Source organism: Rutilus rutilus, assembly GCF_951802725.1.
Source record: "Rutilus rutilus genome assembly, chromosome: 6".
Taxonomy (NCBI): Eukaryota; Metazoa; Chordata; class Actinopteri; order Cypriniformes; family Leuciscidae; genus Rutilus; species Rutilus rutilus.
In genome coordinates, this window is record NC_140214.1 from 27,968,028 (window position 1) to 27,992,852 (window position 24,825).

At 37.9% G+C, this 24,825-nt stretch overlaps 1 protein-coding gene across 7 annotated transcripts in view; it reads left to right on the plus strand.

The window, feature by feature from the left end:
• kmt2cb (lysine (K)-specific methyltransferase 2Cb) overlaps nt 1-24,825 on the plus strand; it is a 101,887-nt gene that overhangs the window by 25,664 nt on the left and 51,398 nt on the right. For 5 of the 7 annotated variants that reach the window (XM_084411165.1, XM_084411167.1, XM_084411169.1 and 2 more), the window contains exons 5-14: nt 1,243-1,428; nt 8,126-8,223; nt 8,719-8,828; nt 13,988-14,150; nt 15,350-15,521; nt 16,828-16,942; nt 17,034-17,206; nt 17,524-17,843; nt 21,224-21,310; nt 22,521-23,224. In XM_084411165.1, the coding sequence (XP_084267291.1) occupies nt 1,243-1,428; nt 8,126-8,223; nt 8,719-8,828; nt 13,988-14,150; nt 15,350-15,521; nt 16,828-16,942; nt 17,034-17,206; nt 17,524-17,843; nt 21,224-21,310; nt 22,521-23,224 (2,128 nt within the window). The remainder of the gene's footprint in view (nt 1-1,242; nt 1,429-8,125; nt 8,224-8,718; nt 8,829-13,987; nt 14,151-15,349; nt 15,522-16,827; nt 16,943-17,033; nt 17,207-17,523; nt 17,844-21,223; nt 21,311-22,520; nt 23,225-24,825) is intronic. The other 2 variants (XM_084411168.1, XM_084411170.1) reach the window with 1 other exon arrangement.

Here is a 24,825-nt window from a genome sequence, read left to right on the forward strand (position 1 = left end):
GCAGCAGCCGCAGCATGTCTTACTTGCTCACAGCAATGTCTGTGAATGTATTGGCAGTAGCAAGTCTCAGTTTATTGCTCTGCAGCAGTAGCAGCGTAGCAGATCTATTCCGCCAAGACCAAATACATTAACATTGCCATATCCATTACCATGCCAATCTCTATTACCATACTAATCTCCCAAGAGTTGAATGACAGAAATATCGTTGTAGTTATGAACAGGCCATTACGTTCATCTTCAAACACATTGAAGCCTGACAACGGCCTTCTGCTGTTACTGTAAACCATGGTTTCACGGCACTTTTTGCTTTATTAAGTATTGGGAACGATTTTCTAATTTAATCTATAACAATTAAGCGTGAATTTGGCATGCTGGGAGATCCAAACTGTCCTTTCAATAAGCCCCACTCTAAAAACATTTCTGGCCAATCCTACCTTAGCAACTGTTCTTGACTGACATTTTCTTGGACGAGCTCGTGTTCTTTTCTAATGCAAGTCTATGGTACATCTTTGTGTTTGGGTATTTTTAATAGCAATTTTATGGAAATCAACTAAAATATAATAAACTGTTGTTGACGCACATAACAGTGGTACAAGATACCCGGAAAGGATATAACTGTTTTTTTTTTTTTTATCTTTAAATAAATCCTGAGAAGTGCGATTAAGTGTGATTAAGCAATGTATCAATCCTCATTCAAAAGATACATTTACTCCAAGTTTCAGTTGACAGTGAGACGCATTTGACTTGATACTCGATAATGAGTTTTTAATCATGTTATTGTGAAGTTTAATAGTTTCTTTAAATAGAAATGGCAGATAGAATGGTTTGCAATGTCACACACAATGCCAACTAAAAATAATATCCAATCAATTTCACAAGTTTATGAGCACATTTTACTGAAAATCTCTCAAAAATCTCCTGTTCACTCCTATGTTCTGTAAAGCTAGTCTGAATTAGCACTGACCGAGGGGGTTGGAGTTTAGCGAAGGGTCAGTTGTAATTATTTTCCTGCCGAAGAGTGAGCTTCTGTTATATATAGTTTGTATGTCAAACATTGAGTGAATATTTTGTTGTTTTAAACTAAATGTAGCAATTTTGCTATAGTGGGTCCCTGAGTGTTAAAGGAACGTTCTGCATTTAACCGAAACATTCCATTAAACCCATTACGTTGCACATGTTCAGAACTAAAACATGTGCCATCTCGTTTCATCCGCTAACCGCATTCCTCTCATCTCCTCACAGCGAACAGCTCTGTGCCTTCTGTTACTGTGGTGGTCGAAGCCTGTTGGGCCAGGGGGATCTGAAGCCATTCAGGGTCACGCCCGGATACGACCCTCCACTCCGACAATCCTCGACAGAAGAGGGCCATGACCATGACGACAAGAGTGGGGCTGCCAGCCAATCAGGGAGACACAGGGGCCCAGAGAGGTAAGCTGATTGGCTGGGGCAAGTGGGGCTGTTGTATGATATCAGCTGTGATGTGTAGTGTAATGTTTAAATGAGCTCAGCTAAATGGGGCTTCTCTCACGACGACACAACTCTCACGTTTCTTCTTCTTGGTCGGCCCCTGTGAAGTAGATCAGATGGTATTGGCCGATGTCAGAGAGAGGAAAGTGTTACACGAGCCAAAGGATGTGCGTGTGCGTGTTTGCACTCTCTGTGACGGTGTATGTAAGGGCTGTTCTGAACGGTAGGTCTGTTACTGGCAGCAGGGCGCTGATACCTGACGTCACTGGTTGAATCACCCTCATCTGGATGAAATTTCAGGCAGAGACTGAATACGGATCATTCCAGTTGAAAATTGCACTCATTGCTCTAGTATGTGTGTGTTTTTGCTTAATATCCTGGAGACAGACTCATGAGAAGCAAACAGTATTCGTCCTAAAGTGACCCTTTGTGTCATCTTAGCAAATGGCAGTGCTTATTTATCCCACATACTTTGATTTAAAGCACATTGTAGCTGTTCATTGAGTAGTAGTAGTAGTAGTAGTAGTAGTAGTAGTGTATACTGGCTTTCAGGTTATAAGTTAAATGTTTTTACAGAAGTCTCTTATGCAAAGCTGCATTTATTTGATCAAAAATACAGTAAAAACAATAATATTGTGAAATATTATTACAATTTAAAAATGTAACCATTGTTTTCTATTTTAATACATTTTAAAATGTAATTTATTCCTGTGATGTCTAAGCTGAATTTTTAGCAGCCATTACTCCAGTCTTCAGTGTCACTTGATCCTTTAGAAATTAAGGCTGCCCCCTAATAGTCGACTAAACGTTAATCGACGAGGCCTAGTCGGACAAATTTTAATTAGTCGGTAGGAAAAAAAACTCCACAGGGAGTGGCAAAGTCACGCAGTCCGTGACGAACAGATCATTAACAGGGCTGGGCCATGTGGTAATTATGTCGGGCAGGAAATCCAAACCGTTCGCCTGTTATTCATCAACCTCAAAAATGGCTTATCTTTTGAAACATTAACCTAAATAAACCTAAATTAGTACAGCACTTACTGCATGACATTTAACTTAACGTGCATTTCTCTCTATAGGCACATGCACTAAACTGCGGAAGATGGCAAGTCAGCTTCATCAAATTCATCTTTGCACAGGGTTCCCACGGGTCCTTGAAATCCTTGAAAGTTTGTGAATCTGAAAAAATAAATTCAAGGCCCTGGAAAGTGTTTGGAAATAAACATATATAGATACAGGTCCTTGAAAGTGCTTGAATTTATTTTGTGCAAGAAGTTTTCTGGAAAAAAATTCCATATTATTCCCTCCGGTCCACTAATGCGTTATTTCGCCAACACTTCGTGGCCTATGCACACTAGTTTGCTTGATTAACGTTATTTACGCGCATTTATTCGTTACGTTACATGTTTAGTGTTACGCGCGCACGAAACTACTACGATGGTACCTCGAGTTTCGCAGACACACTGTGAAACATTGCAAAAATAGGCTGAAACCGCTGAAACGCGATGCCTGGAAAATGCAAGTTTCAAGATATTTGGCTCAACAAAGAAGATTACAAAGAATGCTTGTGAAGGTAATGTAAACCCATAAGGCAAGAAAAGCATATTCATACATATATCTCAAAACTTCTGGTTACATGAGCCTAATTCTTTTCAATAAAATCCATGCATTTAATATCAGATCATTTTAGAATACAGTATAGGATGTACTGAATATTCTTCAGTTTTATGCAAAACAGAAATACGACAAATAGAATATCAGATCTCTGTCATATGGCCAAAAAAGAAATGCAAAAAAAGCTTTTTGCATAGTTGTGTTTGACACATGAAAACTGTAACAATGTATCTTACAAGGTAACACGATGTAACCTTAAGTCATTAAGTCCTTGAATTTGAGGGTATTGGACCTGGAAAGTCCTTGAAAGGTCCTTGAATTTGAAGTTAACCAAGGTGTGGGAACCCTGTTTGCAACCGAAACACTAGTTTATTAATAAGATATTAAAATGTTCAGGTTGTCTCCTTTCTTTCTTTTTTTCTCGACTGCACTTTATTTAGATTTTAAAGGCTCTATTCTATGGTTTAGTATTTCTCTGTAACATAGAAAATTGCTAGCAATGTTACACATAATATGTTTCTCAGCCCTGAAACTCAAACCATGTTCCGAATCCACCACCCAGGATATATGCGAGTAATTAAATTAATATCATAAATGTGCAACTAGTCAATTAGAAATTGGAGCTTGCCCATTTATTTATTTTGTGATATTGACCAAGTATGTTATCAACTGCATATTTAATGGATAAATACAGTTAAACCAGTAATATTCTGAAATATTAAAATAACTGTTTTCTATTTTAATATATTTTAAAATGTAATTAGGGCCAGAGCACCGATGGTGTGAGGACCCTCTTGGAATTGCTCCGTTTATTTATTCTTGTGATGGCAAAGCTGAATTTTCATCAGCAATTACTACAGTCTTTAGGGTCACTGTAGGTGTACGTAAAAGGAATATAAAAGATTATTGGCATAAATTACCGTTTATGTCGTCCTCCACATTGTGCACATAATCGAGCCTGTGTTTTGCATGTATGTAAGCAAACGCCTGTCATGCTTGATTTACATTTGATGTCATAGTGCTATACAACCCCAATAGTATGGCATTAGCCGGATAGATCTAAATCCTGCGTCCTGTGCTTCATTCAGAAAGGTATAAACACACACATGGCTGTTGGCTATTTGCTTTTCATATGTGGCTCTCTGCGAGCGTTCTCCCCTAGCTGATCATTACCCTGCAGCTATTGGGAGTCACAGAGCGAGATGTGAGACGCCGGCCCCAGCATGCGCTCAGTCCAACAAAGGGCCCTCTCCCTGCTCTCTCGCACAGCTGCCTAATTTGTCTTGGCTCTTTGGAGCCAATCAGCCGTCTCCCAGGGGCACGTGTGACGTAATGTGCTGCCAGTCTGATGTTGGCGGTTAGCCAGCCCTGCTGAGCTTTGTCATCTGTGGCCCGCAGTATCGAGCAGCAGGTCTGAATGTGGAGTAGCTAGTCGGAATGGTGGAAAAACACAATTTAAAGAGAATTTTTTGGTTCGTTTACTGCAGCATGTTTTTTTTGTTGTTTTTTTTTATGAAGCCTATTTAAAAAAAACTTTTTTTGATTTCCATTATTAATCTCTTTTTTTCCGTTTTCTCTTGTTTTTTTTCCCCTTTTGGCAAACATTATACCGGTAATCATTTATAGGTATGTGCCTGAAGCCGAATACTTTATTCGGGCACATCCCTAATCATTAACCTTATGATAAATAGTATATATATCTATAGAATATATATATATTCTAAATATATATATATATATATATATATATATATTTATTTTTTTCTAAATGTCCTTTTGACATTTGTAAGTTTGTTCCCAAAACTTATCATAAGCATATATTGTAATATTTACATTTGGCACAATATTGGCTGATGTTAGAGATATTTTTTATAGTATTGAAACAAATTGAATATTTTATTGTTCATGCTCATTTACCGTTCTCACATAAAGATTCATTTAGCTGTCATCTAACACTCAAAGTTAATATAAAATTACATTAAAAATGTACTATTAAATGTAATCTTTAGCCATTTCAAAATGAATATCCACTTTTCATACTGTGCATTATAATATTGTTCTGCCTAAGTTCGCTTGTAGCATTTAAAAGAATGTTAAACATGTTTTTATTTATTAGTGTTAATGTGTTATTTTTAATTTATTTAGACAAAATATAATTGAATTGTAAAGTTATTAATTAATCAACCACAACATCTTTGGTATATCAGTTTTGGCGCATACTTCCGTTTTGTGTCACTGTGGTGCAAAGACTTTTTTTTTTTGCATGCCACATGAAGCTCTTTCACCACTGCATGGTAGCTATATGTTATCAAATGTGTTATTTATGGAAACCTGTTTGTTTGTGTTGGTTTCCATGCTCGTGATATTGATTTTGCCTAGTGTACATCATTTAATTGCTTTGTTAGGTTATGTAACATAGCATGAAACCCCATTTGTATTTACAGTATGAGCACTACTAGGTAAAATAATACGGCACTCAGAAATTATATTTCGTTTCATCCTCATCTATTGTCATGGGATTACACAGAATGTCAGTCAGCAGCACACTCTGCGTTTGAAATCACAGTTGACCCCTCGTATATGTCAGCCGTCCCAGCAGGTGGATAGGGGAGGGGTATAATGAGATGTGCCGAGCTGTGATGGATGCATTTTTGCCCCATGATGTGTTTACGATGAGTCATTTCTGTGTAAGTGGTTAATCAATCAGCACCATCCCACGCAACCCCCCCCCCCCCCCCCAACCCCCCATTCCTAAATTAAAATGGCTGTGAGTCAAACCCCTCCAGTCCCTGAATGTCAAGAATAAATTAACACTCTCCTTGTGCCGGTGGTTCATGATAGAGGGCCAGCAGTAATAGAGATCACGTTCACATTCATCTCACTCTATATATGGTCTATAGAAATTAGGCCTGTGAAACCTTTTAATTGAATTTAGTACATGATGTGCTGATTAATTAATATCAAATAAAAAACGGCTTATAATATTTTATTTCTATAACACTGTACAGCGACCTAGGAATTTGCAGGTGTTAGTAAAAGCTAATGTTGAGATGCAAATGCCAATTTTCAATGTTTTTTGCTGCTCATTCCATCATTAGTGGTGTAAATTTAAAGGCAGAGCAGCCAGAGACAGATTGTTCGGGGAATATTTGGAATTAGATGCAGTTAGGTGATCTAAATTGATATTTGGCAGAGTGACATTGTAGCATATTTTGCAAATAAGCTGGTGCCCGACCAATAATGGTTCTGTAAATGTTCCACGTTTAAAGGGAATATATTTTGGAAAATGCTGTTACTTGTTTTCTGTGGCAGTGTGGTTGCACTATTTTTAATTGTTATTACAGAAATAGTCCATTTGTATTGCTCCTTGATATAATATTTGATCTTTTCATTCACTTAGAAAACCGTTGTTGGTTTGACACATCTTCATTTGCTCTTCCTTCTCTTCTGATACCATGTCCCAACAAGGCATGACAAAACAAAGTGCACCCTGAGTTTTTGTCCAAACCAGCTACAACTGTGACAATCGTTTTAGCAATGGAACATTCGGATGGTTTCCATTTTAGTTGCATCTTTCTGGGTAGCCCGTCCATAGTGAAATCTCATTGGTCCAAAATATTGGTCAACATACCTGCACTGTTTATTAAAGTGAAATGTCTTAAAGATACACTAAGTAACTCTTGGCCCTCTAGCCGTTAAAAACCGTTTGCATTTTGTGGAAGAACATTGTTTTGGTTGTGCTTATTCAATCAGTTTTGCAACCCTTTTTCTTGGCGGTGTGAATACATTTTGTTAGAGGTCGCGGTGGTGTGATCACCACGTTGCCCAACTGATAAGAGCTGCCATTTCTGTTGTATTATGAAAAACATCAAGTGGCAAATGAAACGTTTGAGCTGCACAGCGCTGACGGCTTATTAGCTCGGATGAATATTAGACAGTGAAGCACGAGTTCAGAACAGGTTTACTCGTCGACCGATCTTGATCACATGACACCGTTACTACACAGCGCTGAGAAATCCAATGAGAAGCATTCAAATTCGGCTCAGATTTCTGTTATAAACCATATCACATCAAACACGCAGACGTGGAAACCTGGAGAAACAATGTGCCGTGAACGAACAAGTTATAGAAGGCTTTTCAGTCCACAAATCACCAACATTCACCATGGATTCAATGTAGTTACGCTAACTGTAACCATGGTTTTGTGGCAGAAATAGTCGAATGTTTTGACGTTTTGACCTTTTGAAAGTGAAATTCAAGTGATTTCAAGTGCTTCTCACTTTTTCTAGCACTACAAAGCTCTAAATACTATCCAATTTAAATGTTATTTTTAATGTGATGTCCAAAAATAAAAAATATTTAAAGTTTTTAGGTTTTTACATGTTTCTGTTTTTAATAAAAGTTAAATCTCAAATTAAGCTCAGTGCTTTATTGTCAAATTTGCATTTCCAAGAAATAAACATGTAATATTATTAGTTGCTGCGCTTATTAATGCAAAACAATAGCCATTTTATGATTAAATTACCTTTATGATTAAAAATCCCCCGACTCATTATTTAAATTTAGTTCATTTGTTACATAAGCCCCTTTCACACAAATTGCCGGGAAATTGCCAGAACGCCTTCTGTGTGAACGCAAACACGACCCGGGATAAGCAATAAGCAAACTTAAGACGCTAAGAAACATTACAAGTCACATCAATGTCACGTGTCTTTATGGGATTTTTACGGGTTGTGTGCTGAACGCACTCTCTGATTCCGGAGAAATCGTCTGAAATCACTGGCAGTGTGAATGAACCAATCAAACGAACCCGGGTCAAATCCCGGGTCACTTTATCTGTGTATTTTCCGGAATCTCTGTGTGAAAGGGGCTGTAGTGTAGGCTACCTTTAATTTCATTCACCAAATAAAAATGCTAAAATAATGACTGTTTTGAAGATCACTTTCCCCCGTCTGCCATTGTTTGGACAAACAGATAATCATGGTTAGGACATGGTGTGAGACTAAAACCTGATCACCGCTAATCACTCTGTGTCTGTCTTCAGTGTCGGGGCAGAGGAAGCAGGAGGCAGATTCTGGGATGAGCTCAGCCACGTCGGCCTGCCAGACGGCATTGACGTCCGAACACTCTTTGAGGAGTCAGGTAAGCACTTGTTAAAAACTTCACCAAGGCACATTCAGAGAAAAGCAAACTGTAGAAACAATGTTGCCTAGACTGTAATTTTGAGTGTTACTTTTAAGTAATAAAGATTTTATAGAAGAAAGTGTAGTTTCTATAAAGAAACCAGGTTTCACTCTCATATCAAGCGGTTGAAACAGGATGATTTAAAGAAACTAAAAAAAGCAGCCTTTCAGAAAGCAGCCTAAAACTACAGTGTAGTCAGATACATGAAACTTATTTGAGGTGAGGACCAGAAATTTGCTAGTCCAATAAAATGAACTTGAACTGCTGCTCTGCCAGGGATCATTCCAAATTTGGGTGACTTTATTCTGTGAAACACAAAATGAGAGTTTTGGCAGAGTGTCTCCTTTTATGTTTAACAGATGAAAGAATATAATAAAATTGGAAAAGACTAGTACATTATGAAATTTCCCATGTCATCTTCTAATTCCTTGTCTAACTTTCTTGTGTTGACAGGTCAGTGCTGGGCCCATCAAAACTGCGCGTTGTGGTCAAATTTTGTGTGTCAAGCGGAGGATCAATCACTGCTAAACGTGGACAAAGCCATCCACTCAGGGAGCACAGAGGTATGCTGGGATAACTCGTTCGTGTTCATCTTGGCTGAAGCATGCAAGAACTCGTGAATAAAATAATGACTGTAAACTTTATGCAAATATTACATCACCTCACTGGAGAACTTGAAAGGTTATGCAAATGAGGGTTAAAATGCTCAGCTCTCTCTTAATGGTGTTTTTTCCCCCTCGTTTTATTGATTGACCATAATGTGCCTGTATTTTAGTTTTATGAGAGCTATCTTTCCTGAAACTGTTTTTAGAATTTGTCCTTAATGGCTTCCAGCAAAGCTGGACACCAGATTATGTAGTGTTTTTGATGCTGGCTCCTATTATCTGCTTTTTATTATTATTTTATATATATATATTTCAGTTTTAGTGATTTTAGTATTTCAACTTATTTTATTTATTTATTTATTTATTTATATATTTTACTTAGATGTCAAGGTGACATTTCAGATTTTTATATTTTATTTTATTTCAGCTTTATCCCAATTACCACAAAAAAATGTTTAATGGTTTTAGTAAATAATAACAAGTTATAGTAATTAATGATTTTTGTGGAAATTAATTATTTCATAATTACTTTTTTTTGATAATCCAGTTAATTTATTATATTACTAACAATGTATGATTTTTTTGGACACAAACCAAAGAATAACATTACAGTTCCAATATAATCAGTATAATATAATACAAAAAAATATTTTTGCCCAGCCCTCATTTTTTGTTTATATCTTGCTCTTGTTTAAAGGACTAGTTCACTTTAAAATGAAAATTACCCCATGATTTACTCACCCTCAAGCCATCCTAGGGGTTTATGACTTTCTTCTTTCAGACGAATAGAAACAGAGTTATACAAAAAAAAATATCCTGGCTCTTCCAAGCTTGATAATGGCAGTGAATTGCAACCAACAGATTGAAGCTCAAAGAAGTGAATCCATCCATCATAAACAAACTCAACACGGCTCTGGTGGGTTAATGAAGCAAAGCGATGAGTTTGTTTAAGAAAAATATTCATATTTAATCAAAACGAACGAACATACGGATTCGACTTAAGTCTAAGCGCAACTTATGCACGCTACGCCATGACACGCTACGCTACTTTCGACGTCATAAGTTGCGTAAGTTGCGCTTTATACATAAGTCGACTGCGAATGGTCATTCCAGACGGAAGCTAGAATTTTACATGTTAAATATGAATATTTTTCTTACACAAACTCATCGCTTTGCTTCAGAAGGCCTTTATTAACCCCCCAGAGCCATGTGGAGTTTGTTTATGACGGATGGATGCATGTTTTTGAGCTTCAAACTGTTGGTTGCAATTCACTGCCATTATTAAGCCTGGAAGAGCCAGGATATTTTTTAATATAACTGCGATAAACTCATATACACCTAGTGAGGTGTGAGTGAGGGTGGGTAAATCATGGGGTTATTTTCATTTTAAAGTGAACTACTCCTTTAATATCACTCTAATGACACCTGTTAGAGTTCTTCATATACCTGCTGACTCTTATGGCCATGCTGCTGCGTTTCTGTGAAACACTAGAGTCGGATGAGAGCTCTAACTGGCTGCTAAAGGTCGCCGTTGATCAGCAGTGAAATAGAAAAGGTCACGGCACTCAAAGGGGCAGCGGCGTCATCAGCTTCATCACTTAACACCCCCCATGCAGCAACTCCCTCGAATCACATTCCTTAATAGCGCTCTGCCATTTAATCTTGTGAATTTACAGCAACGCTGCATTTAATGGTAAATGCCAGTTGAGAGCTCAATTAATACGTGTGTGTGATTTGTACGTTCGTATGGGTGGCTCGCCAGATCGACATGCTTTAGTGGAATCCGCCTTAGATGGATGTGCATAAATCGCGCACCGCTCCATTTGAAGGCATGTCTTATCAAAATCCATTTGCTGTGGGTGCCGAACAGCTTGAGGTGTGAAACAAAATGCGCAGTTAATAAGACGCGGAGAGCAGCTGTAAACATGATGGCTGAGGACATGTCAGGTCTGGACTCATCTCGCAGTGTTGGTTGACTTTTAGCGTACATCTGGTTTCTGAGGAGCTCATTAAGCAGGACGATGGACAGAGACGCAGAACAGATCGATTCAAATAGAAAAAAAGGAACATTGGCCTAGTGCTGGTTTTCAGAGGGAAATATGTAAGTGTTTTCAGGAAGATGTTATGGGTTACAGTTATAGTTTATGCAAATTGGAACCTAACATTAGGGAAGAGTACATCTGGCCCATGAAACAACCTGCAATGTCGGCAGGAGTTAATGAAATGCAACTGTAGAGCTGAGATGTGTGACCTCTAAGGAATTACACTCTTTTGCTCTCCCTGAATATTTATTAGGAATCGTCTATCTGCTCTCATAGTACAGGTTTGAAAGGTTATGTAATTCGCAGCGAGGCCACAGTGACAGTTGTTTTTGTAAACAGCCATTATTAATTCACAATTATTGTGTTGTCTGAGGTCTTGCATGCTCCAGCTGCTGGTTTTTTGCCAGTGGTTGTTGAGTGCTGCAGGCATTTAATGAGGGTAGATGTGGGTATTGTTAAAAAAAAAAAAAAAGTTACATTATATCAAAAAGTTTCAGTTGATAAGAAAATACTTTAAATATAAGTAAATTAATGTAGATACTGTTCAAATTGAATGCCCTTAATGTTGTGCCATTTTTTCCCTGTGGTTGTGAAAATGGTATTGAATATTAATATTTCTCAAGGTGTAATATCAAAATGAGAAATTCCAGTATTTTAGATAACACTAATACTGAGAGTTTGACAAGTATGGTGAAAAGTATGTTGAGACTTTTTTTTATGGTGATAAATATGATGAGAGGGAACTTTGAGCCAATGAAAATGTTGTCATCATTTACTAAACCTCATATTAAGAGCATACATTTAGTATGATAAAAGTTTAGGTATGATTAGGGTTAAAGTTTAGGTACTAAAAAATAATGCCTGATTTATTTAAACATGCTGACTGCGTTGTTTAAAGTGCCCCTGTGGTGAAAATCAAGTTTTTAATGTTGTTTATATGTCTGTGTGGTGTTTTTAATATGCTTTAATACAAACCATGTGTAAATTCATAAGTAAACACCATTGCTGAGTATTTTCTCTTTAAAACGGCGGTGAACCAAAGACAGTAATGTGTTGTTTATATGTCTATGTGGTGTTTTTAATATGCTTTAATACAAACCATGTGCAAATTCATAAGTCAACACCATTGCTGAGTTTTTCTTTTTAAAACTGCAGTGAACCAAAGACACGTTCTCAAAAACGCGGTTTAAAATCGCTGGTGTTTCTGACGTCACAAACTACCTTGTAACCAATCACGTCAGTCACAAAGTCACGCCTGAAAAATCCCCTCCCCCTCTCCCTCTCACTTCTGTCATTAGAACCAACGTGACTTTTTACTGCGCCGAGTCGAAGTGCTCCCAAGTGCTATTCCGCCATACATTATAGTTATCCTTTTTACCCGCTTAGAAAAGCGCCACGTTTTATTTTGTGTCACCATACTTGGTCGTGTAACTACTCGTGTAACTGTATTTAAATAGGGAAAACGTGGAGGTGTTTGGTTGCTTCTAACTTCATCTCTGTTTGGTCCCTAATGACTGAACTGGGCTAAGCTAAGTGCTATCAAAGTGTCGCCGCGCGCCAGAGCGATTGATTGCACGCACTGAGACGAGAGAGGTATGTATCAACTCGTCTTAGTTAAGGGAATAACATAGTTTAATATGAAAAAACGGTGGAGTGTTCCTTTAAAACTGCAGTGAACCAAAGAAACGTTCTCAAAAACGCGGTTTACCTTGTAACCAATCACGTCAGTGCCGGCGGGCTTTAGCATGTCATTAACAGCGAAGCCAGGTTATCCCGGTATATTTTTCTGTTGATATGCAAAATCGGGTACATTTTTATCAATATAGCGGGTGCATTACGTATATTACGATGTTATGATGAACTATATTCGTTTCTCCACTGACGTTCTGAGTTGTTCAGCGCGTTTCTGATGATTTTTAGAAGGCAGCTGTCTGACTCTGAGATGGCGAACGGGAACATGGTTTGTGTAACATTAGCAACATTATTAGCTATTTGATAACATAGTCAAGCAAAAGGCTAATCATATTAATTACCGTTATGTGTCCGACGTTGTGAATAGTGATACCATTGTGCAGTGTTTACCTCAGTAAGTTGGCCGAGTGAATCTGTGAGCTGGTGTGAGTGAGTGGAGGCGGGGCTAATTAGCATATTCATGGAACCACATACTCTATATGAAGCAAGGGTGTAGAGTTGCATTCAAGCTAAGGCATGTCGAATTTTTCACAGGAAAAAAACCTTTATATTTGTCATTTTGGTGATCAAAAATGAGTTTTAAGGGATACAATTAGTGACTACAGGGGGACTTCCAGTTCACTAATGGAATTATGCAAATCCAGTAAATGCCCCAATTTGCTCGTCGCACTGTAAAACAATTTTTTAGGTTGTCAACTTGAAATGTGACATTGTATTAAGTGACTTGGATATTTGATTTATCTCAGCAAGTAAAAGTACTAAATTTTATCACTAAATTTTAAGTTGTGATAGCTAATTGCAACAATCTTGCAGGCTGTTAAGCAGATTTCTGTGGAGGATGCAGCAGGCTACTGCAATCTGCTGTACTTTACTCTCTATACAGATGCACCACTCTCATTCAGACACCTGAATCAGCTGTTTAAAATGCAGTGCGCTTGACTTACTGCACGTCTAGATCAAAGTGACTTAATTTCAATACACATGCCTCTGAGATACTGCACACAATAGCGACGCAACTGTTTAGTGAATTGGTCCCTCTCCTCTGTGGTCTGTGGGAGATTACAGGCATAATAGGATAATTACACCTCAGTCAGTCTGTCATCGATGTGGTTTGTCACAGCTCTCGCTAGCTGTTAGTCTGACCACAGGCATTACACTGTCAGCTTTCATGTCTCATTGTATAGATTTGTTTGGTTTAATATTAGTTGCCAGAAATGTAAGCTTGAATGTTGATTGTGATGAGCAGTTAATGCATGTAAGGTTTCAGTTAAGGACTATAGACTGTGTTCAAATAATTGATGCCCCCTCTTTTAACATGTTTTAGCATCAAAGCTGGAGTCTGCATTGTCAGTGGTCTCATCAATTATGTCTCATCTTTTATAGCATTGTGCATATTGTAAGCGCCTTGGAGCATCCATCAAGTGCTGTGAGGAGGGGTGTGATCGCTCGTACCATTACCCCTGCGCGGGGGCCGCCGGCACCTTTCAGGACTTCAGGAGGCGCTCTGTCCTGTGCACAGAGCACATTGAGTTGGCCGTCAGCAAATGTGAGTGCTGTCTTTATTACTATTAATTCATGCACTCTTGTAAAGCAACGCCTTGATGTAATATAAAAACATACTGTAATTTTCATTACATTAAGTTTCGGACAAAAACACTTAATATTACGTCAAAATTCCTGTTTTGTCGAGTATCCTAGTAAGCACTGTCTTAAATTAGTTAAAAAGTGTTAAATGAACGTAAAGAGACTGGGCCAGCAGAAAAAAACCTTAGAGTTGAGTCCTGATATATTAAAGCCACAGCTAAATGTGACATTCATTTCAATAGGTTTATTTGAAGATTGTTTTAAGTTCCCTTAAATTAAAAGTTATATTTTTTAAAGCCTATTAAATGTTTAAAAAAAATAAAATTTACTTTCAATTATACCATATCATATACCATAGTGCTTAGAAAAAAGATGCCATTAAACAAATATTTAAAATATTCTGTCTTTAAGATGTTTCTATATTATTTTGGAGATTCAGAAATCATTCAAACATGCTGATTTGATGCTCAATAAATATTTCCTATTATTATCAGTGTTGAAAACAGTTTTTGTGCAAACTGTGATAGATTTTTTTCAGGATTCTGATGAATAGAAAGTTCGGAACAACAGCATTTTGAAAATGCCTTTTGTGACATTATAAAAGTCTTTATCATCCCTTTTGATCAATTTAATTCATCCTTGCTGAATCAAAGTATTGATTTCTTAATAAAAAAAAAAAAAAAAAAAAATCTTACTAACCCCAAACGTTTATTATCGACAGTGTATGACTGGCCAAATTTTATTTGATATTCGTCACTTTTTTCTTTTTTTTTACAAGCTAATTTAGCTTTTTCTGGCCAAAGAAATCTAATTTGTCTTAGCTTGAATGTTCTAGATGTTTCTGTTGTTTTTAAAATCCCATAGGATCTCATTGGTGACCAGACAACATCAAAATCCTTTAGAGTAGGAATGCACTAATATACCATATTGGTTACCGGCCAATATGACATTGTTTTTATTAATCGTATCAGTCAATATTGGATATTTAATTGGATATGTAATATAGTAAAATATTTAATCTAATTGTATAAGTGATTGGAAATTGGATTTGATTAGGTAAAGTGAGCATAATGTGCAATATATAGTGCAAAATTAGACTAGAAGCTTGGATTTAGATGGTAAATAGGGTTCATGTTGATTTCTTGTCTCTGTCTCTCTCAGATGAAGAGGAGTCGAACTGTATATTGTGCGACAGCCCCGGGGATCTCCTGGACCAGTTTTTTTGCACCAGCTGTGGGTTGCACTACCATGGCATGTGTCTGGACATCAGCGTCACTCCTCTGAAGAGGGCAGGCTGGCAGTGCCCCGAGTGTAAAGTCTGTCAGACATGCAAGTGAGTTGCAGCCAAGCTTTGCCTTTTATTCTCCTCAGTCTGTACGGCGTGCCTGCGCTGTTACTCATTCCTGTAGATTAATCCTCAATAGCTCATCTTTATTTGTTCATGCATCCTTTGAGGTTGCAGTAGTTTGCTTTTCAGTGGAATAAACAGACACCTTCTCTTCTTGTCTTATATGGTCTTCTTAATTTATGGTCCCTAATAAGACACATTCAATTATATGCTGTATAAAAATCTGATGGGTGACATAGGTATGTCTACGTTAATCTGGGGAGTGGAGACATGTGAACGGTGTTTTTATTTCAACCATACCGTTTTCCATCGTTTTCCAAAAGCTTCTAATCCACGTTGGAAAATGCTTAAATCATCTTACAGCATATGTGTAAAATATTATAAAAGCTCACTGAGATGATACAGAAAGACCAGATGTAAAGTTAAAATAAAGTTCTCATGCTATTTTTCTGGCACAATCATTTTACTAGCCAAAAATATCCCACCACTTACTGGTGCGTCCAGGTCACACTCAATCGCCATTCTATGTATGGTTGAAAACGCAATTGCCCCCAAGTTTTGAAGTAGGACAACAATTGCGAGTGAATTTTTCTCTCATCTTTGCAGAAATGTAATATGAAGATTGTACAAAGTAACATTTATCTTAAAGGGATACTCCACTTTTTTTGGAAATAGGCTCATTTTACAACTCCCCCAGAGTTAAACAGTTGAGTTTTACCGTTTTCGAATCCATTCAGCGGAGTTTCTGCTATTTAGAAGAATATCAGTAACCAGACAGTTTCTGGTCTCATTGACTTCCATAGTATTTTTTTTTTTCCTACTATGGAAGTCAATGAGACCAGAAACTGTCTGGTTACTGATATTCTTCTAAATATCAGAAACTCGGCTGAATGGATTCGAAAACGGTAAAACTCAACTGTTTAACTCTGGGGGAGTTGTAAAATGAGCCTATTTCCCAAAAAAGTGGAGTATCCCTTTAAGCAACATTCAAGTGAATAGCACCATAGTATAACGATAGATATCTATTGGTACAATATGCGTCACGTGACTAAAAATGTTTCATTGTTTTGGAATACCTCAGTCCACATTACAATGCAAATTTGCGTTTTTAAATGTATCCATTTGGGAGAGCGTCTTTAAAAAGCTCGACAAAAAGGACGGAATGCCCAAAGAAGCGTTTTTAAATGTATTTGGATTAATGTAGTCACAGCCATGGAGATTAATTCATTTAAGAAATTATGGGCCTTTGGAATCAGGTGTACAGAATTGACTGTGGACTTGTGTTTTTCAGGGAGCCTGGAGAAGACACTAAAATGCTAGTGTGCGATATGTGCGACAAAGGCTATCACACTTTCTGCATGCAGCCGGCTATGGACTCTATCCCCACCAACGGCTGGAGGTGTAAGGTATGGGCGGCTCTGGTAGACTTTGTTGTTGTCATGACAAAATATGTCCTATTTCTTGCAGTATAGCTAATCATAGCTGTGTGCTTTGTAGAACTGCCGGATGTGTGTTGAGTGTGGCACCCGGAGCAGTGAACAATGGCACCACAACAGCCTACTGTGCCAAAACTGTGGTGATCAACAGGACACTACCCTCCCCTGCTCATGTCCCAGCGACGTAGATCCCGAAGCCCACAAAGACCTGCTTTCTTGCCATCAGTGCAAAAGGTACATTCACTTTAAAGATCTGTACTCTGGAACAGGATTGTTCAATATACCTTTAAGCCAATGGTGTCCAAACCTGCTCCTGGAGGGCCACCGTCCTGAAGTGTTTAGCTCCAAGTTTCTAGTGTGCCTAGGAAGAACTTGATTAGCTATTTCAAGTATGTTTAATTGGGGTTGGAGCTAAACTCTGCAGAACAGCGGCCCTCCAGGAGCGGGATTGGACAGCCCTGCTTTAAGCAGATCCAAACATTTTCCATTTCTGGAACCTGATTTTGGATGCAGTAAAAAGGTGAATCATTGGCTCCCTCTTTTTTTTCCAGGTGGTTCCACCCAGAGTGTGAGCAACCAGGTGAAGGTCACGCAAATGCCCAGCCCAAAGAAGATCACATATGTTCCAGCTGTAGAAACGCCGGCTTTGAATCAGATCCTGTGCGCACGGATGCAGAAGGAAACCAGGCGGAGACTCAATCACATGTGGACGTTGAAGAAGACGCACAGCTAGTTCCATCAAACAACGATCCTGAGCCTGCCAAAGTTCAAGACGTAGAACCTCATCAGCCTGTCAGCGAGATGCCCAGTGAAGAGAAGCAAATGGATGAAAAACAAATGACGGGTGAGACCAACTTTAGTGTCTGCATTGGTAAGGCTTGCAGTTATCATTCTCTTTCCTGCCACTTTCCCTGTAGAGTTTACCTCCAACACATTTGCCTGGAAGTTTCTAGTATTCCTGGAGGCATTGATTAGCTGATTCAGCTGTGATTAATTGGGTTTAGAGATAAGCTTTGCTGGATGGTGGCCCTCCAGGAGCAGGATTAGACACCCTTGCCCTAAAGTATACAAGTCAAGTCTTCGATTGCATGCTTAAACGGTCAAATACACATGGTTCCCGACCATGGTTCTCATCCGATAGTGTCAGTGCAGTGAAATCGATAACATTAGTGCTTAAATAGTATATTTTAATACCTTTTGATAGAGTACTGCCCCAGTGATAAAATTTTTTCCTGAGAATGTGTTGTTTAAATTTACAGATTGGCTGCCTTATTGCCTCTTTTTGAATGGCCCAACAAATCAATTTGTTTGCCTTGGCATGAATCATTTACATTAATCGTTTTTGTAAAGGCTTTTTATTGGCTTGGTTTCTGAGAAAGTTTTTGTGGTTTTGGAATGGAATCTTTAAAGTTTTTATTCGATTTCAGTGTCTTTTTGGCTTGGTGTTGGCTTTTTACCGTTCACTTACTTTCACAGTGGTCCAGTAACTGTGAGTTCAGCTGGGAGTCTTTGAAACTTGAGGACAGAGCTTGCTCTTTGAAGCACCCCAGTCCTTCAGGCCAGAAGTTTCTGAAGTGGAAGAGTAGACCAAAGCATCCCATAGGCCCACATGCCTCAGATCTGTCTGGATTAGCCTGGACTGGTCTTGAGGAAAGGGGTATTTGAAACTTGCCTGGACCTACTTTGCCTGGGGAAGGCTTAGACTCTATGAAAGTATTGCTTATGTGATATTTTCTGCTTATGTGCTTTCAAATATCTGGATAAAGTCTATAGTGATTCATTGAAATAGCTCATTATTAAATAAAAAATGACAGTCATGTCATCACGTTCCAAAGCTGTATGTCTTCCGTGGCACGCAATTTTCCACCTAAATACTGAAGACCGTCTCACTTTACAGACCTGCAGGAAGTTTTACTTTCCTGCCAATCTCCTCCATGTGTAGTATTCCATCACAGCTTTGCGTTTAACCAGCTTTTGGTGTGCGGTACATTAACACCCCGCTGTCAGTGTACAAATGCTCAGCACAGTGTCAGTAACTCAATTCCTCAACCTTTCGGAGAGCAGCTGCCCACAGGCCTTTTACAGCATTATTCGTCCTGGTGCAAATCTCTAGGTGTAGAGGTGAGAGATCTGGCCTCATCCCACGCTGGGTTCATGGTTATTTAGTGTGCCACAGGGCGGCCTGAACATGTGTGCTTGCATTATGCTGTGTGTTGTAGCTGTACTTTGAAATGGTGCAATAGTGGGGGAAAAAATTCGGACAGAATGTGATATAAAGCATAAAGACTTGGTCCAAATCCAAGTTTGATTTCACCCTGTGCCCAAGCAGGTCCCTTTAATGCATTATTTGGGTTAGAGTCGCAGTATGGTTCCATCATCAGCTTCAGTGCCAGGATTAGGACCAGTGGCAGCTGTTTTAAAATATATCTAGATAACTAATCAGGAGGAAGGGTGCCAGTTGCGCCATGCTATTAAAGTATTTGGCTTTTTTCACCCAAAAATGAAAATTCTCTCAGTAATTGCTCTCTCTCATGTTGTTCCAACCCCGTAAGCTAAACCAAACTTTTATTTTGGCGGTTTGTTAGTTGTTAGTTTCATCTTTTATCAAATGTTTATTATCGATATTGTGGATTTATTTTTGTTGATACATTTCGATATTGATTTATCGCCCATCTACTTTATGAAGTCTACGTAATATTTCTATTTTTTACATTTTTTGGGGGGTATTTTGAAATTTGTTACGTGGCCATAGGTGGTGGTGTGGATGATGCAGGATGAAGATGATGCCTTTTAAAGACTTCAAGGCTCATTGGTCTTTGACCCTCACATCGATTGTAGAGATTTTAGCTTGTTTACAGCAGAGAGTTAACCTTGTTCACCTTTGTAGATGATGCCCAATGGCTCTTGGTCATTCTCTTTAGCTTTTACTCTGCTTCTCTCTCTCTCTCTCTCTCTCTCTCTCTCTCTCTCTCTCTCTCTCTCTCTCTCGCTCTCTCTCTCTCTCTCTCTTCTTTTTTATCTCTTTCTCCATTACATTACATTAAATTACGTTACATGTCGAGATCTAGCAGTGTTCACCCATCAGAGAAAGTCCCCATATGGGCCTAATGGATTATGAATGAGAATGAGAGAAGCAAACCTTCCATGAAATAAACGTTACAGTTTGTTTTGTAATTGTTTAATTACTTTAACTAATTGATTACAATTTTAAAAGCTTTCTTATTAAATGTTTTTAAAGACAAACTTAAAGGGTATGATGGATGAATGGTAAAGGCAATCTAAATGTAAAAATAGAGGAAATGAGCAATTAAATATCCAATAATGTCTGATGCCAATAAATTAAAAACAGGTCTAAAATCGGTCATTAACCTACTGGTACCTGTTGTGAATTTCTAACTCAAAAAAAAAAAAGACAAAAAAAAAAAGGAATACATGAAATGGCCCTTTAACTTGACACTGACATTGACATTAAATGACCTGGATGTATTACCGTCGTCTATTACCCAGAACCGACTTCATCTGACATAACAACCCTCATGTAGCAAGTAGCACTTCTTCCCGTAATTAAAAGATGTGCTGAATTACCGAAAGCATGAGTCATTATTGTATGCCTGTATCTTCTCTCTATTAAAGCAGTCACAGGTCCAGATCAGAATCATGATCTATCTCTGCTCTTCTGATTAGAAAGAAACCTGCCCTCTAATTACTACAGATGGTGCTCCGCTAATGTCAGCCGCTCCGCACAATAGTCATTTAGTCTTCTGTGATTATGTGATTTCTGTAATGGTTGGTTATCTGTTTCTAGTGGAGATATGAGGTGATTGATCTGATAAGACCCTCAGGATCAATGACTTAAAGTGCCTGAGGTGGACATTTGCTGTTCCAGACATACACTGAACAGAAGAGAGCAATGTTATAGACAGTAAACGGACAATAAAGTGTAGTCAGAGGCACAAATCAAACGTACAGCGTGTATATAAGGAGACACTGGATAAATTGTCCTAATAGGAGGCGAAGATTACCGTCAGTATTTGTGTACTGCTCAAAGCCATTGTATTCTCTTGAGCACAGTGTTTTCTGAAAAACACACATGCCATATGTGCCTGCGTTCACACTTTCCTCTGCACTTTTCTATCCTGTTGAGTTGTTTTTCCAGTCCTGTAATTATTTCCACTAGTGCTTAGAGCAGTTTGTATTACATAACATAAGTCGGGACACTCTATTGATTTGTTTTTTTGTTTTGTTTTCTAGAAATTGGTGCAGACGCTAGTGGCGATTTAGCCAAGCCAGAATCCAGCGAGACCTCACACCACAGCACAGAAAATGAAAGGACTTCAGGTACTTCATCTACTCTGTTTGCTTTCAGTGACTCATACATATATTTAATATTATTGAAGATGCCCTTATCTTAACCATAACCAAGATCCTGTACATGTTAGTTGTTCAAAACAAGTGGTTGAGAATGAATTTGTTGAAAAATTCAAAAATCCTTTGACAGTTAAAGGAACATTTGATGATAACATTCGAGGACACTCGTCTTCCACAAGCAATTAACCAGTCCATAACCATAAATTCTGGAATAAAAATTGAAGTCAGCATAAAACAGCATTCACATCCCATTTTATTTATGTAATCTGACATATTTAGGGCAGGATATTCACTGAGAGAAAATGTAATCGGACGGATGTGATTTTGTACATTGGGATTCGGTCGTGAAAAGTGGATGTTGCATATCAGAATGGTTGTTAATTATACATTTTGATAAAGATTATGAAGAAAAACGTTCTTCCTTTGTTTGGTTCAAGTAGCCTATAACAATAAATACATATATATATATATATAAACAATTACAAATACGTTTTAAATTGGAAAGATAAAAATGCTATTTGACTTCTCTAGCTGTGTACTGCCCTGCTTTAGAATTCAAATTATTATGTTTTTAATGGCTCCTGTATGGTAAATTGCTTGTGTTTTTCCACTTTGGATTAACACATCTCCTGAATAAATAAATGGACATTTAATTTAAGGTTGATTTAATCGAACATTAACATCATTTTTATTGCATGTATTTAAATGCATAACATTTTCTCTAATGTCCACTTTGCTTTCACATGCCAACAAAATACATTTTATTGTATCTGACCAAATGTATAAGGTCGTCATTTCTTTTCTTTTCATTATTCTTTTTTTTTCCAGGTTACTATTCACCAGGTTACATTTACAAGACAAATACAATACATACAAATAATCCATTAACTCTCTCAATTAATATTTTATTTGAATCTGTCATTAAAGCTGCATTCATTATATACCATTAGTTCTGCATCAGTTCTATACCATCAATATTTCAGCTCTGAATAAAGCAGTAGTAAAATAAGCCCAAACAGCCTGCTTCTTAATATAATTATAACAATATGGTCAGTATTGTTATAATAATAACATTATGGTTCAATTTTACCTTGTGACCCGCTGTGGAAAATCCCTGTGTATTTTTGTAAATCTTTGGAAGTCATTTTGAATGTTGATTTTGGAATGTTCCATGTTGCAGATACATCTCCTCAAAAGACAAAAGATCCTGAAGATTCAGAGCCGCACGAGCAGAAACTGGATTCAGCTCCGGAGACGTCCACGGTCCAGCAGCTTGTGACGTCCTTTGAAACAGAGGAGCTTCCAGAGACTTCAGCTACACTCACGGAAAACATTTCCAAAAGTGAGGATGACAGCAAGCCCTGCCTGGAGGAGCAGAAATCCAACCTATCACCCACCAAAGAGCCAACTCCAGCCTGCACTTCCCATGAGGAAGAACCCATGGAGGTTTCCTCCACAGAGGAACCTTCCTCAAAGGCGCATGGAGTTACTGTAGAGCCTGAGGTCAGTACTGATAAGACTACGCCAGTAGTTCAGAGCCTGGAGGAAACGGATGTTATGTTGCGGCAGCACGACATCATTCCTGAGAGGCGCACGGAGGAAACGGACATCTCTATGGATGTTGATCAGCGATGTTTGGCCAAGCTGAGCTCACTGGTGGAGGAGAGGACGTCTTTACAGCAACCTCCATGCAGGCAGCCTGAGGGGTTGCCCTCGGTTGGGCAGGGGGCGTCCCAGCTCCATGCCCTGGTCCAGGCTGTCTCAGGAGAAGCCATTAGCAATGTGCCTTCATCCACCTTCATACCATTCACTCCAAAAATCGGCATGGGCAAGCCGGCCATCTCTAAGAGAAAGTTTTCACCTGGAAGGCCCAGAGTCAAGCAGGTCAGTCATATACTTTATGATCAATTCATTATCTGCATTTTTTCTCTTTTGTTTTGAAGATGAATTAATAAGCATAAGGTTCTGTTCAAACAGACAATTAAATTCAGTTCGGTTCAATTCAATTCAATGTTTTTGCCGTGTCCGATTCTGATTCGTTATTTGTGATCTCGACAGCAAATAAAACCAAAGCCACAACTGCGACTTTATTTCTTGTAATTGTGAGTGTATTTATATCTTATGAAATGTTCATATCTCATCATTTGATTGTATATCTCACAATTGCAAAAGTATTTCTTGTAGTTGCAACTCTCGTAACTGCAACGTTATTTCTCATAATTGCTATTATATACCTCAATATGACGTATCTCACAATTGTAAATTTTTCCTGTAATTGTGACCATATATCTCACAATTGTGACTTTATTTCATGATTGCAACATTATTTCTCGTGATTGCGACTATATTTCAGTATGACATTGTATCTCACAATTATTATAATTTTTTTAAATCCTGTAATTGTGACCATATATCTTACAATTGTGACTTTATTTCACGTCATAATGGCAACGTTATTTCTCGTAATTGCGACTTTTATCTCAATATGACGTATCTCATAATTGCAATTTTTTCCTGTAATTGAGACCATATATCTTACATTTGCAACTTTATTTCTTATGATTGCGACTTTATTTCTCGTAATTGTGACTTTATATCTTAATGTGACATTGCATCTCACAATTGCAATTTTTTCCTGTAATTGTGACCATATATCTCACAATTATGACTTTATTTCATATGATTGCAACATTATTTCTCGTAATTGCGACTTTATATCTCAGAATGACATTGTATCTCACAATTATGATTTTTTCCCTGTAATTGTGACCATACGTTATCTTACAATTGTGACTTTATTTCTCGTAATTCCAATGTTATTCTTGTAATTGCGAGTTCATCTCAATATGACATGATATCTCACAACTGCAAAGATGTTTCCTGTAATTGTTGACCGTATATCTCACATTTGCAACTTTATTTCTTTTAAGCGTGACTATTTCACAATTGCGTATTTGTTCATAATTGTGACTATTGCTTGTAATTGCTACATTATACCTCACAATTGCGATTAGCCGTTTCATGTTTTACTCTTTAGCATGTTTCGATATGTTTTAGTCTAAACACTCAGATATGCTCTCTACTGGAAATATTGGTGATTTGTGAATGTAAAAGTTTAATTTTGTGCTGGAACACAACAACAATAGGCAACTCATGGGAAAATGTGAACTTCCATGGTTGGAAGCCTGATTATAGACAATATGTGTGATAAATTGAACATTTTATGAGATATGACACAGGCTTCAAATATCAATTCAAAGGGAATTATCTTAGCATCAGACCTCTCACATACATGTCATACTCAGCCATCAGATCATCATTCATGCATCACATCATGTTTATGATTGTGTTTTCCTGTTAACCAAACGGCCTACCTTCCAACGTATACTTCCTAACAAGGCAGCGTTTCTCCTGACAGACATGGAGAAAGATGCACCCAGAATGCTCCTCAGAGCAACTACATTCCAACTAGCGTATACACGCAT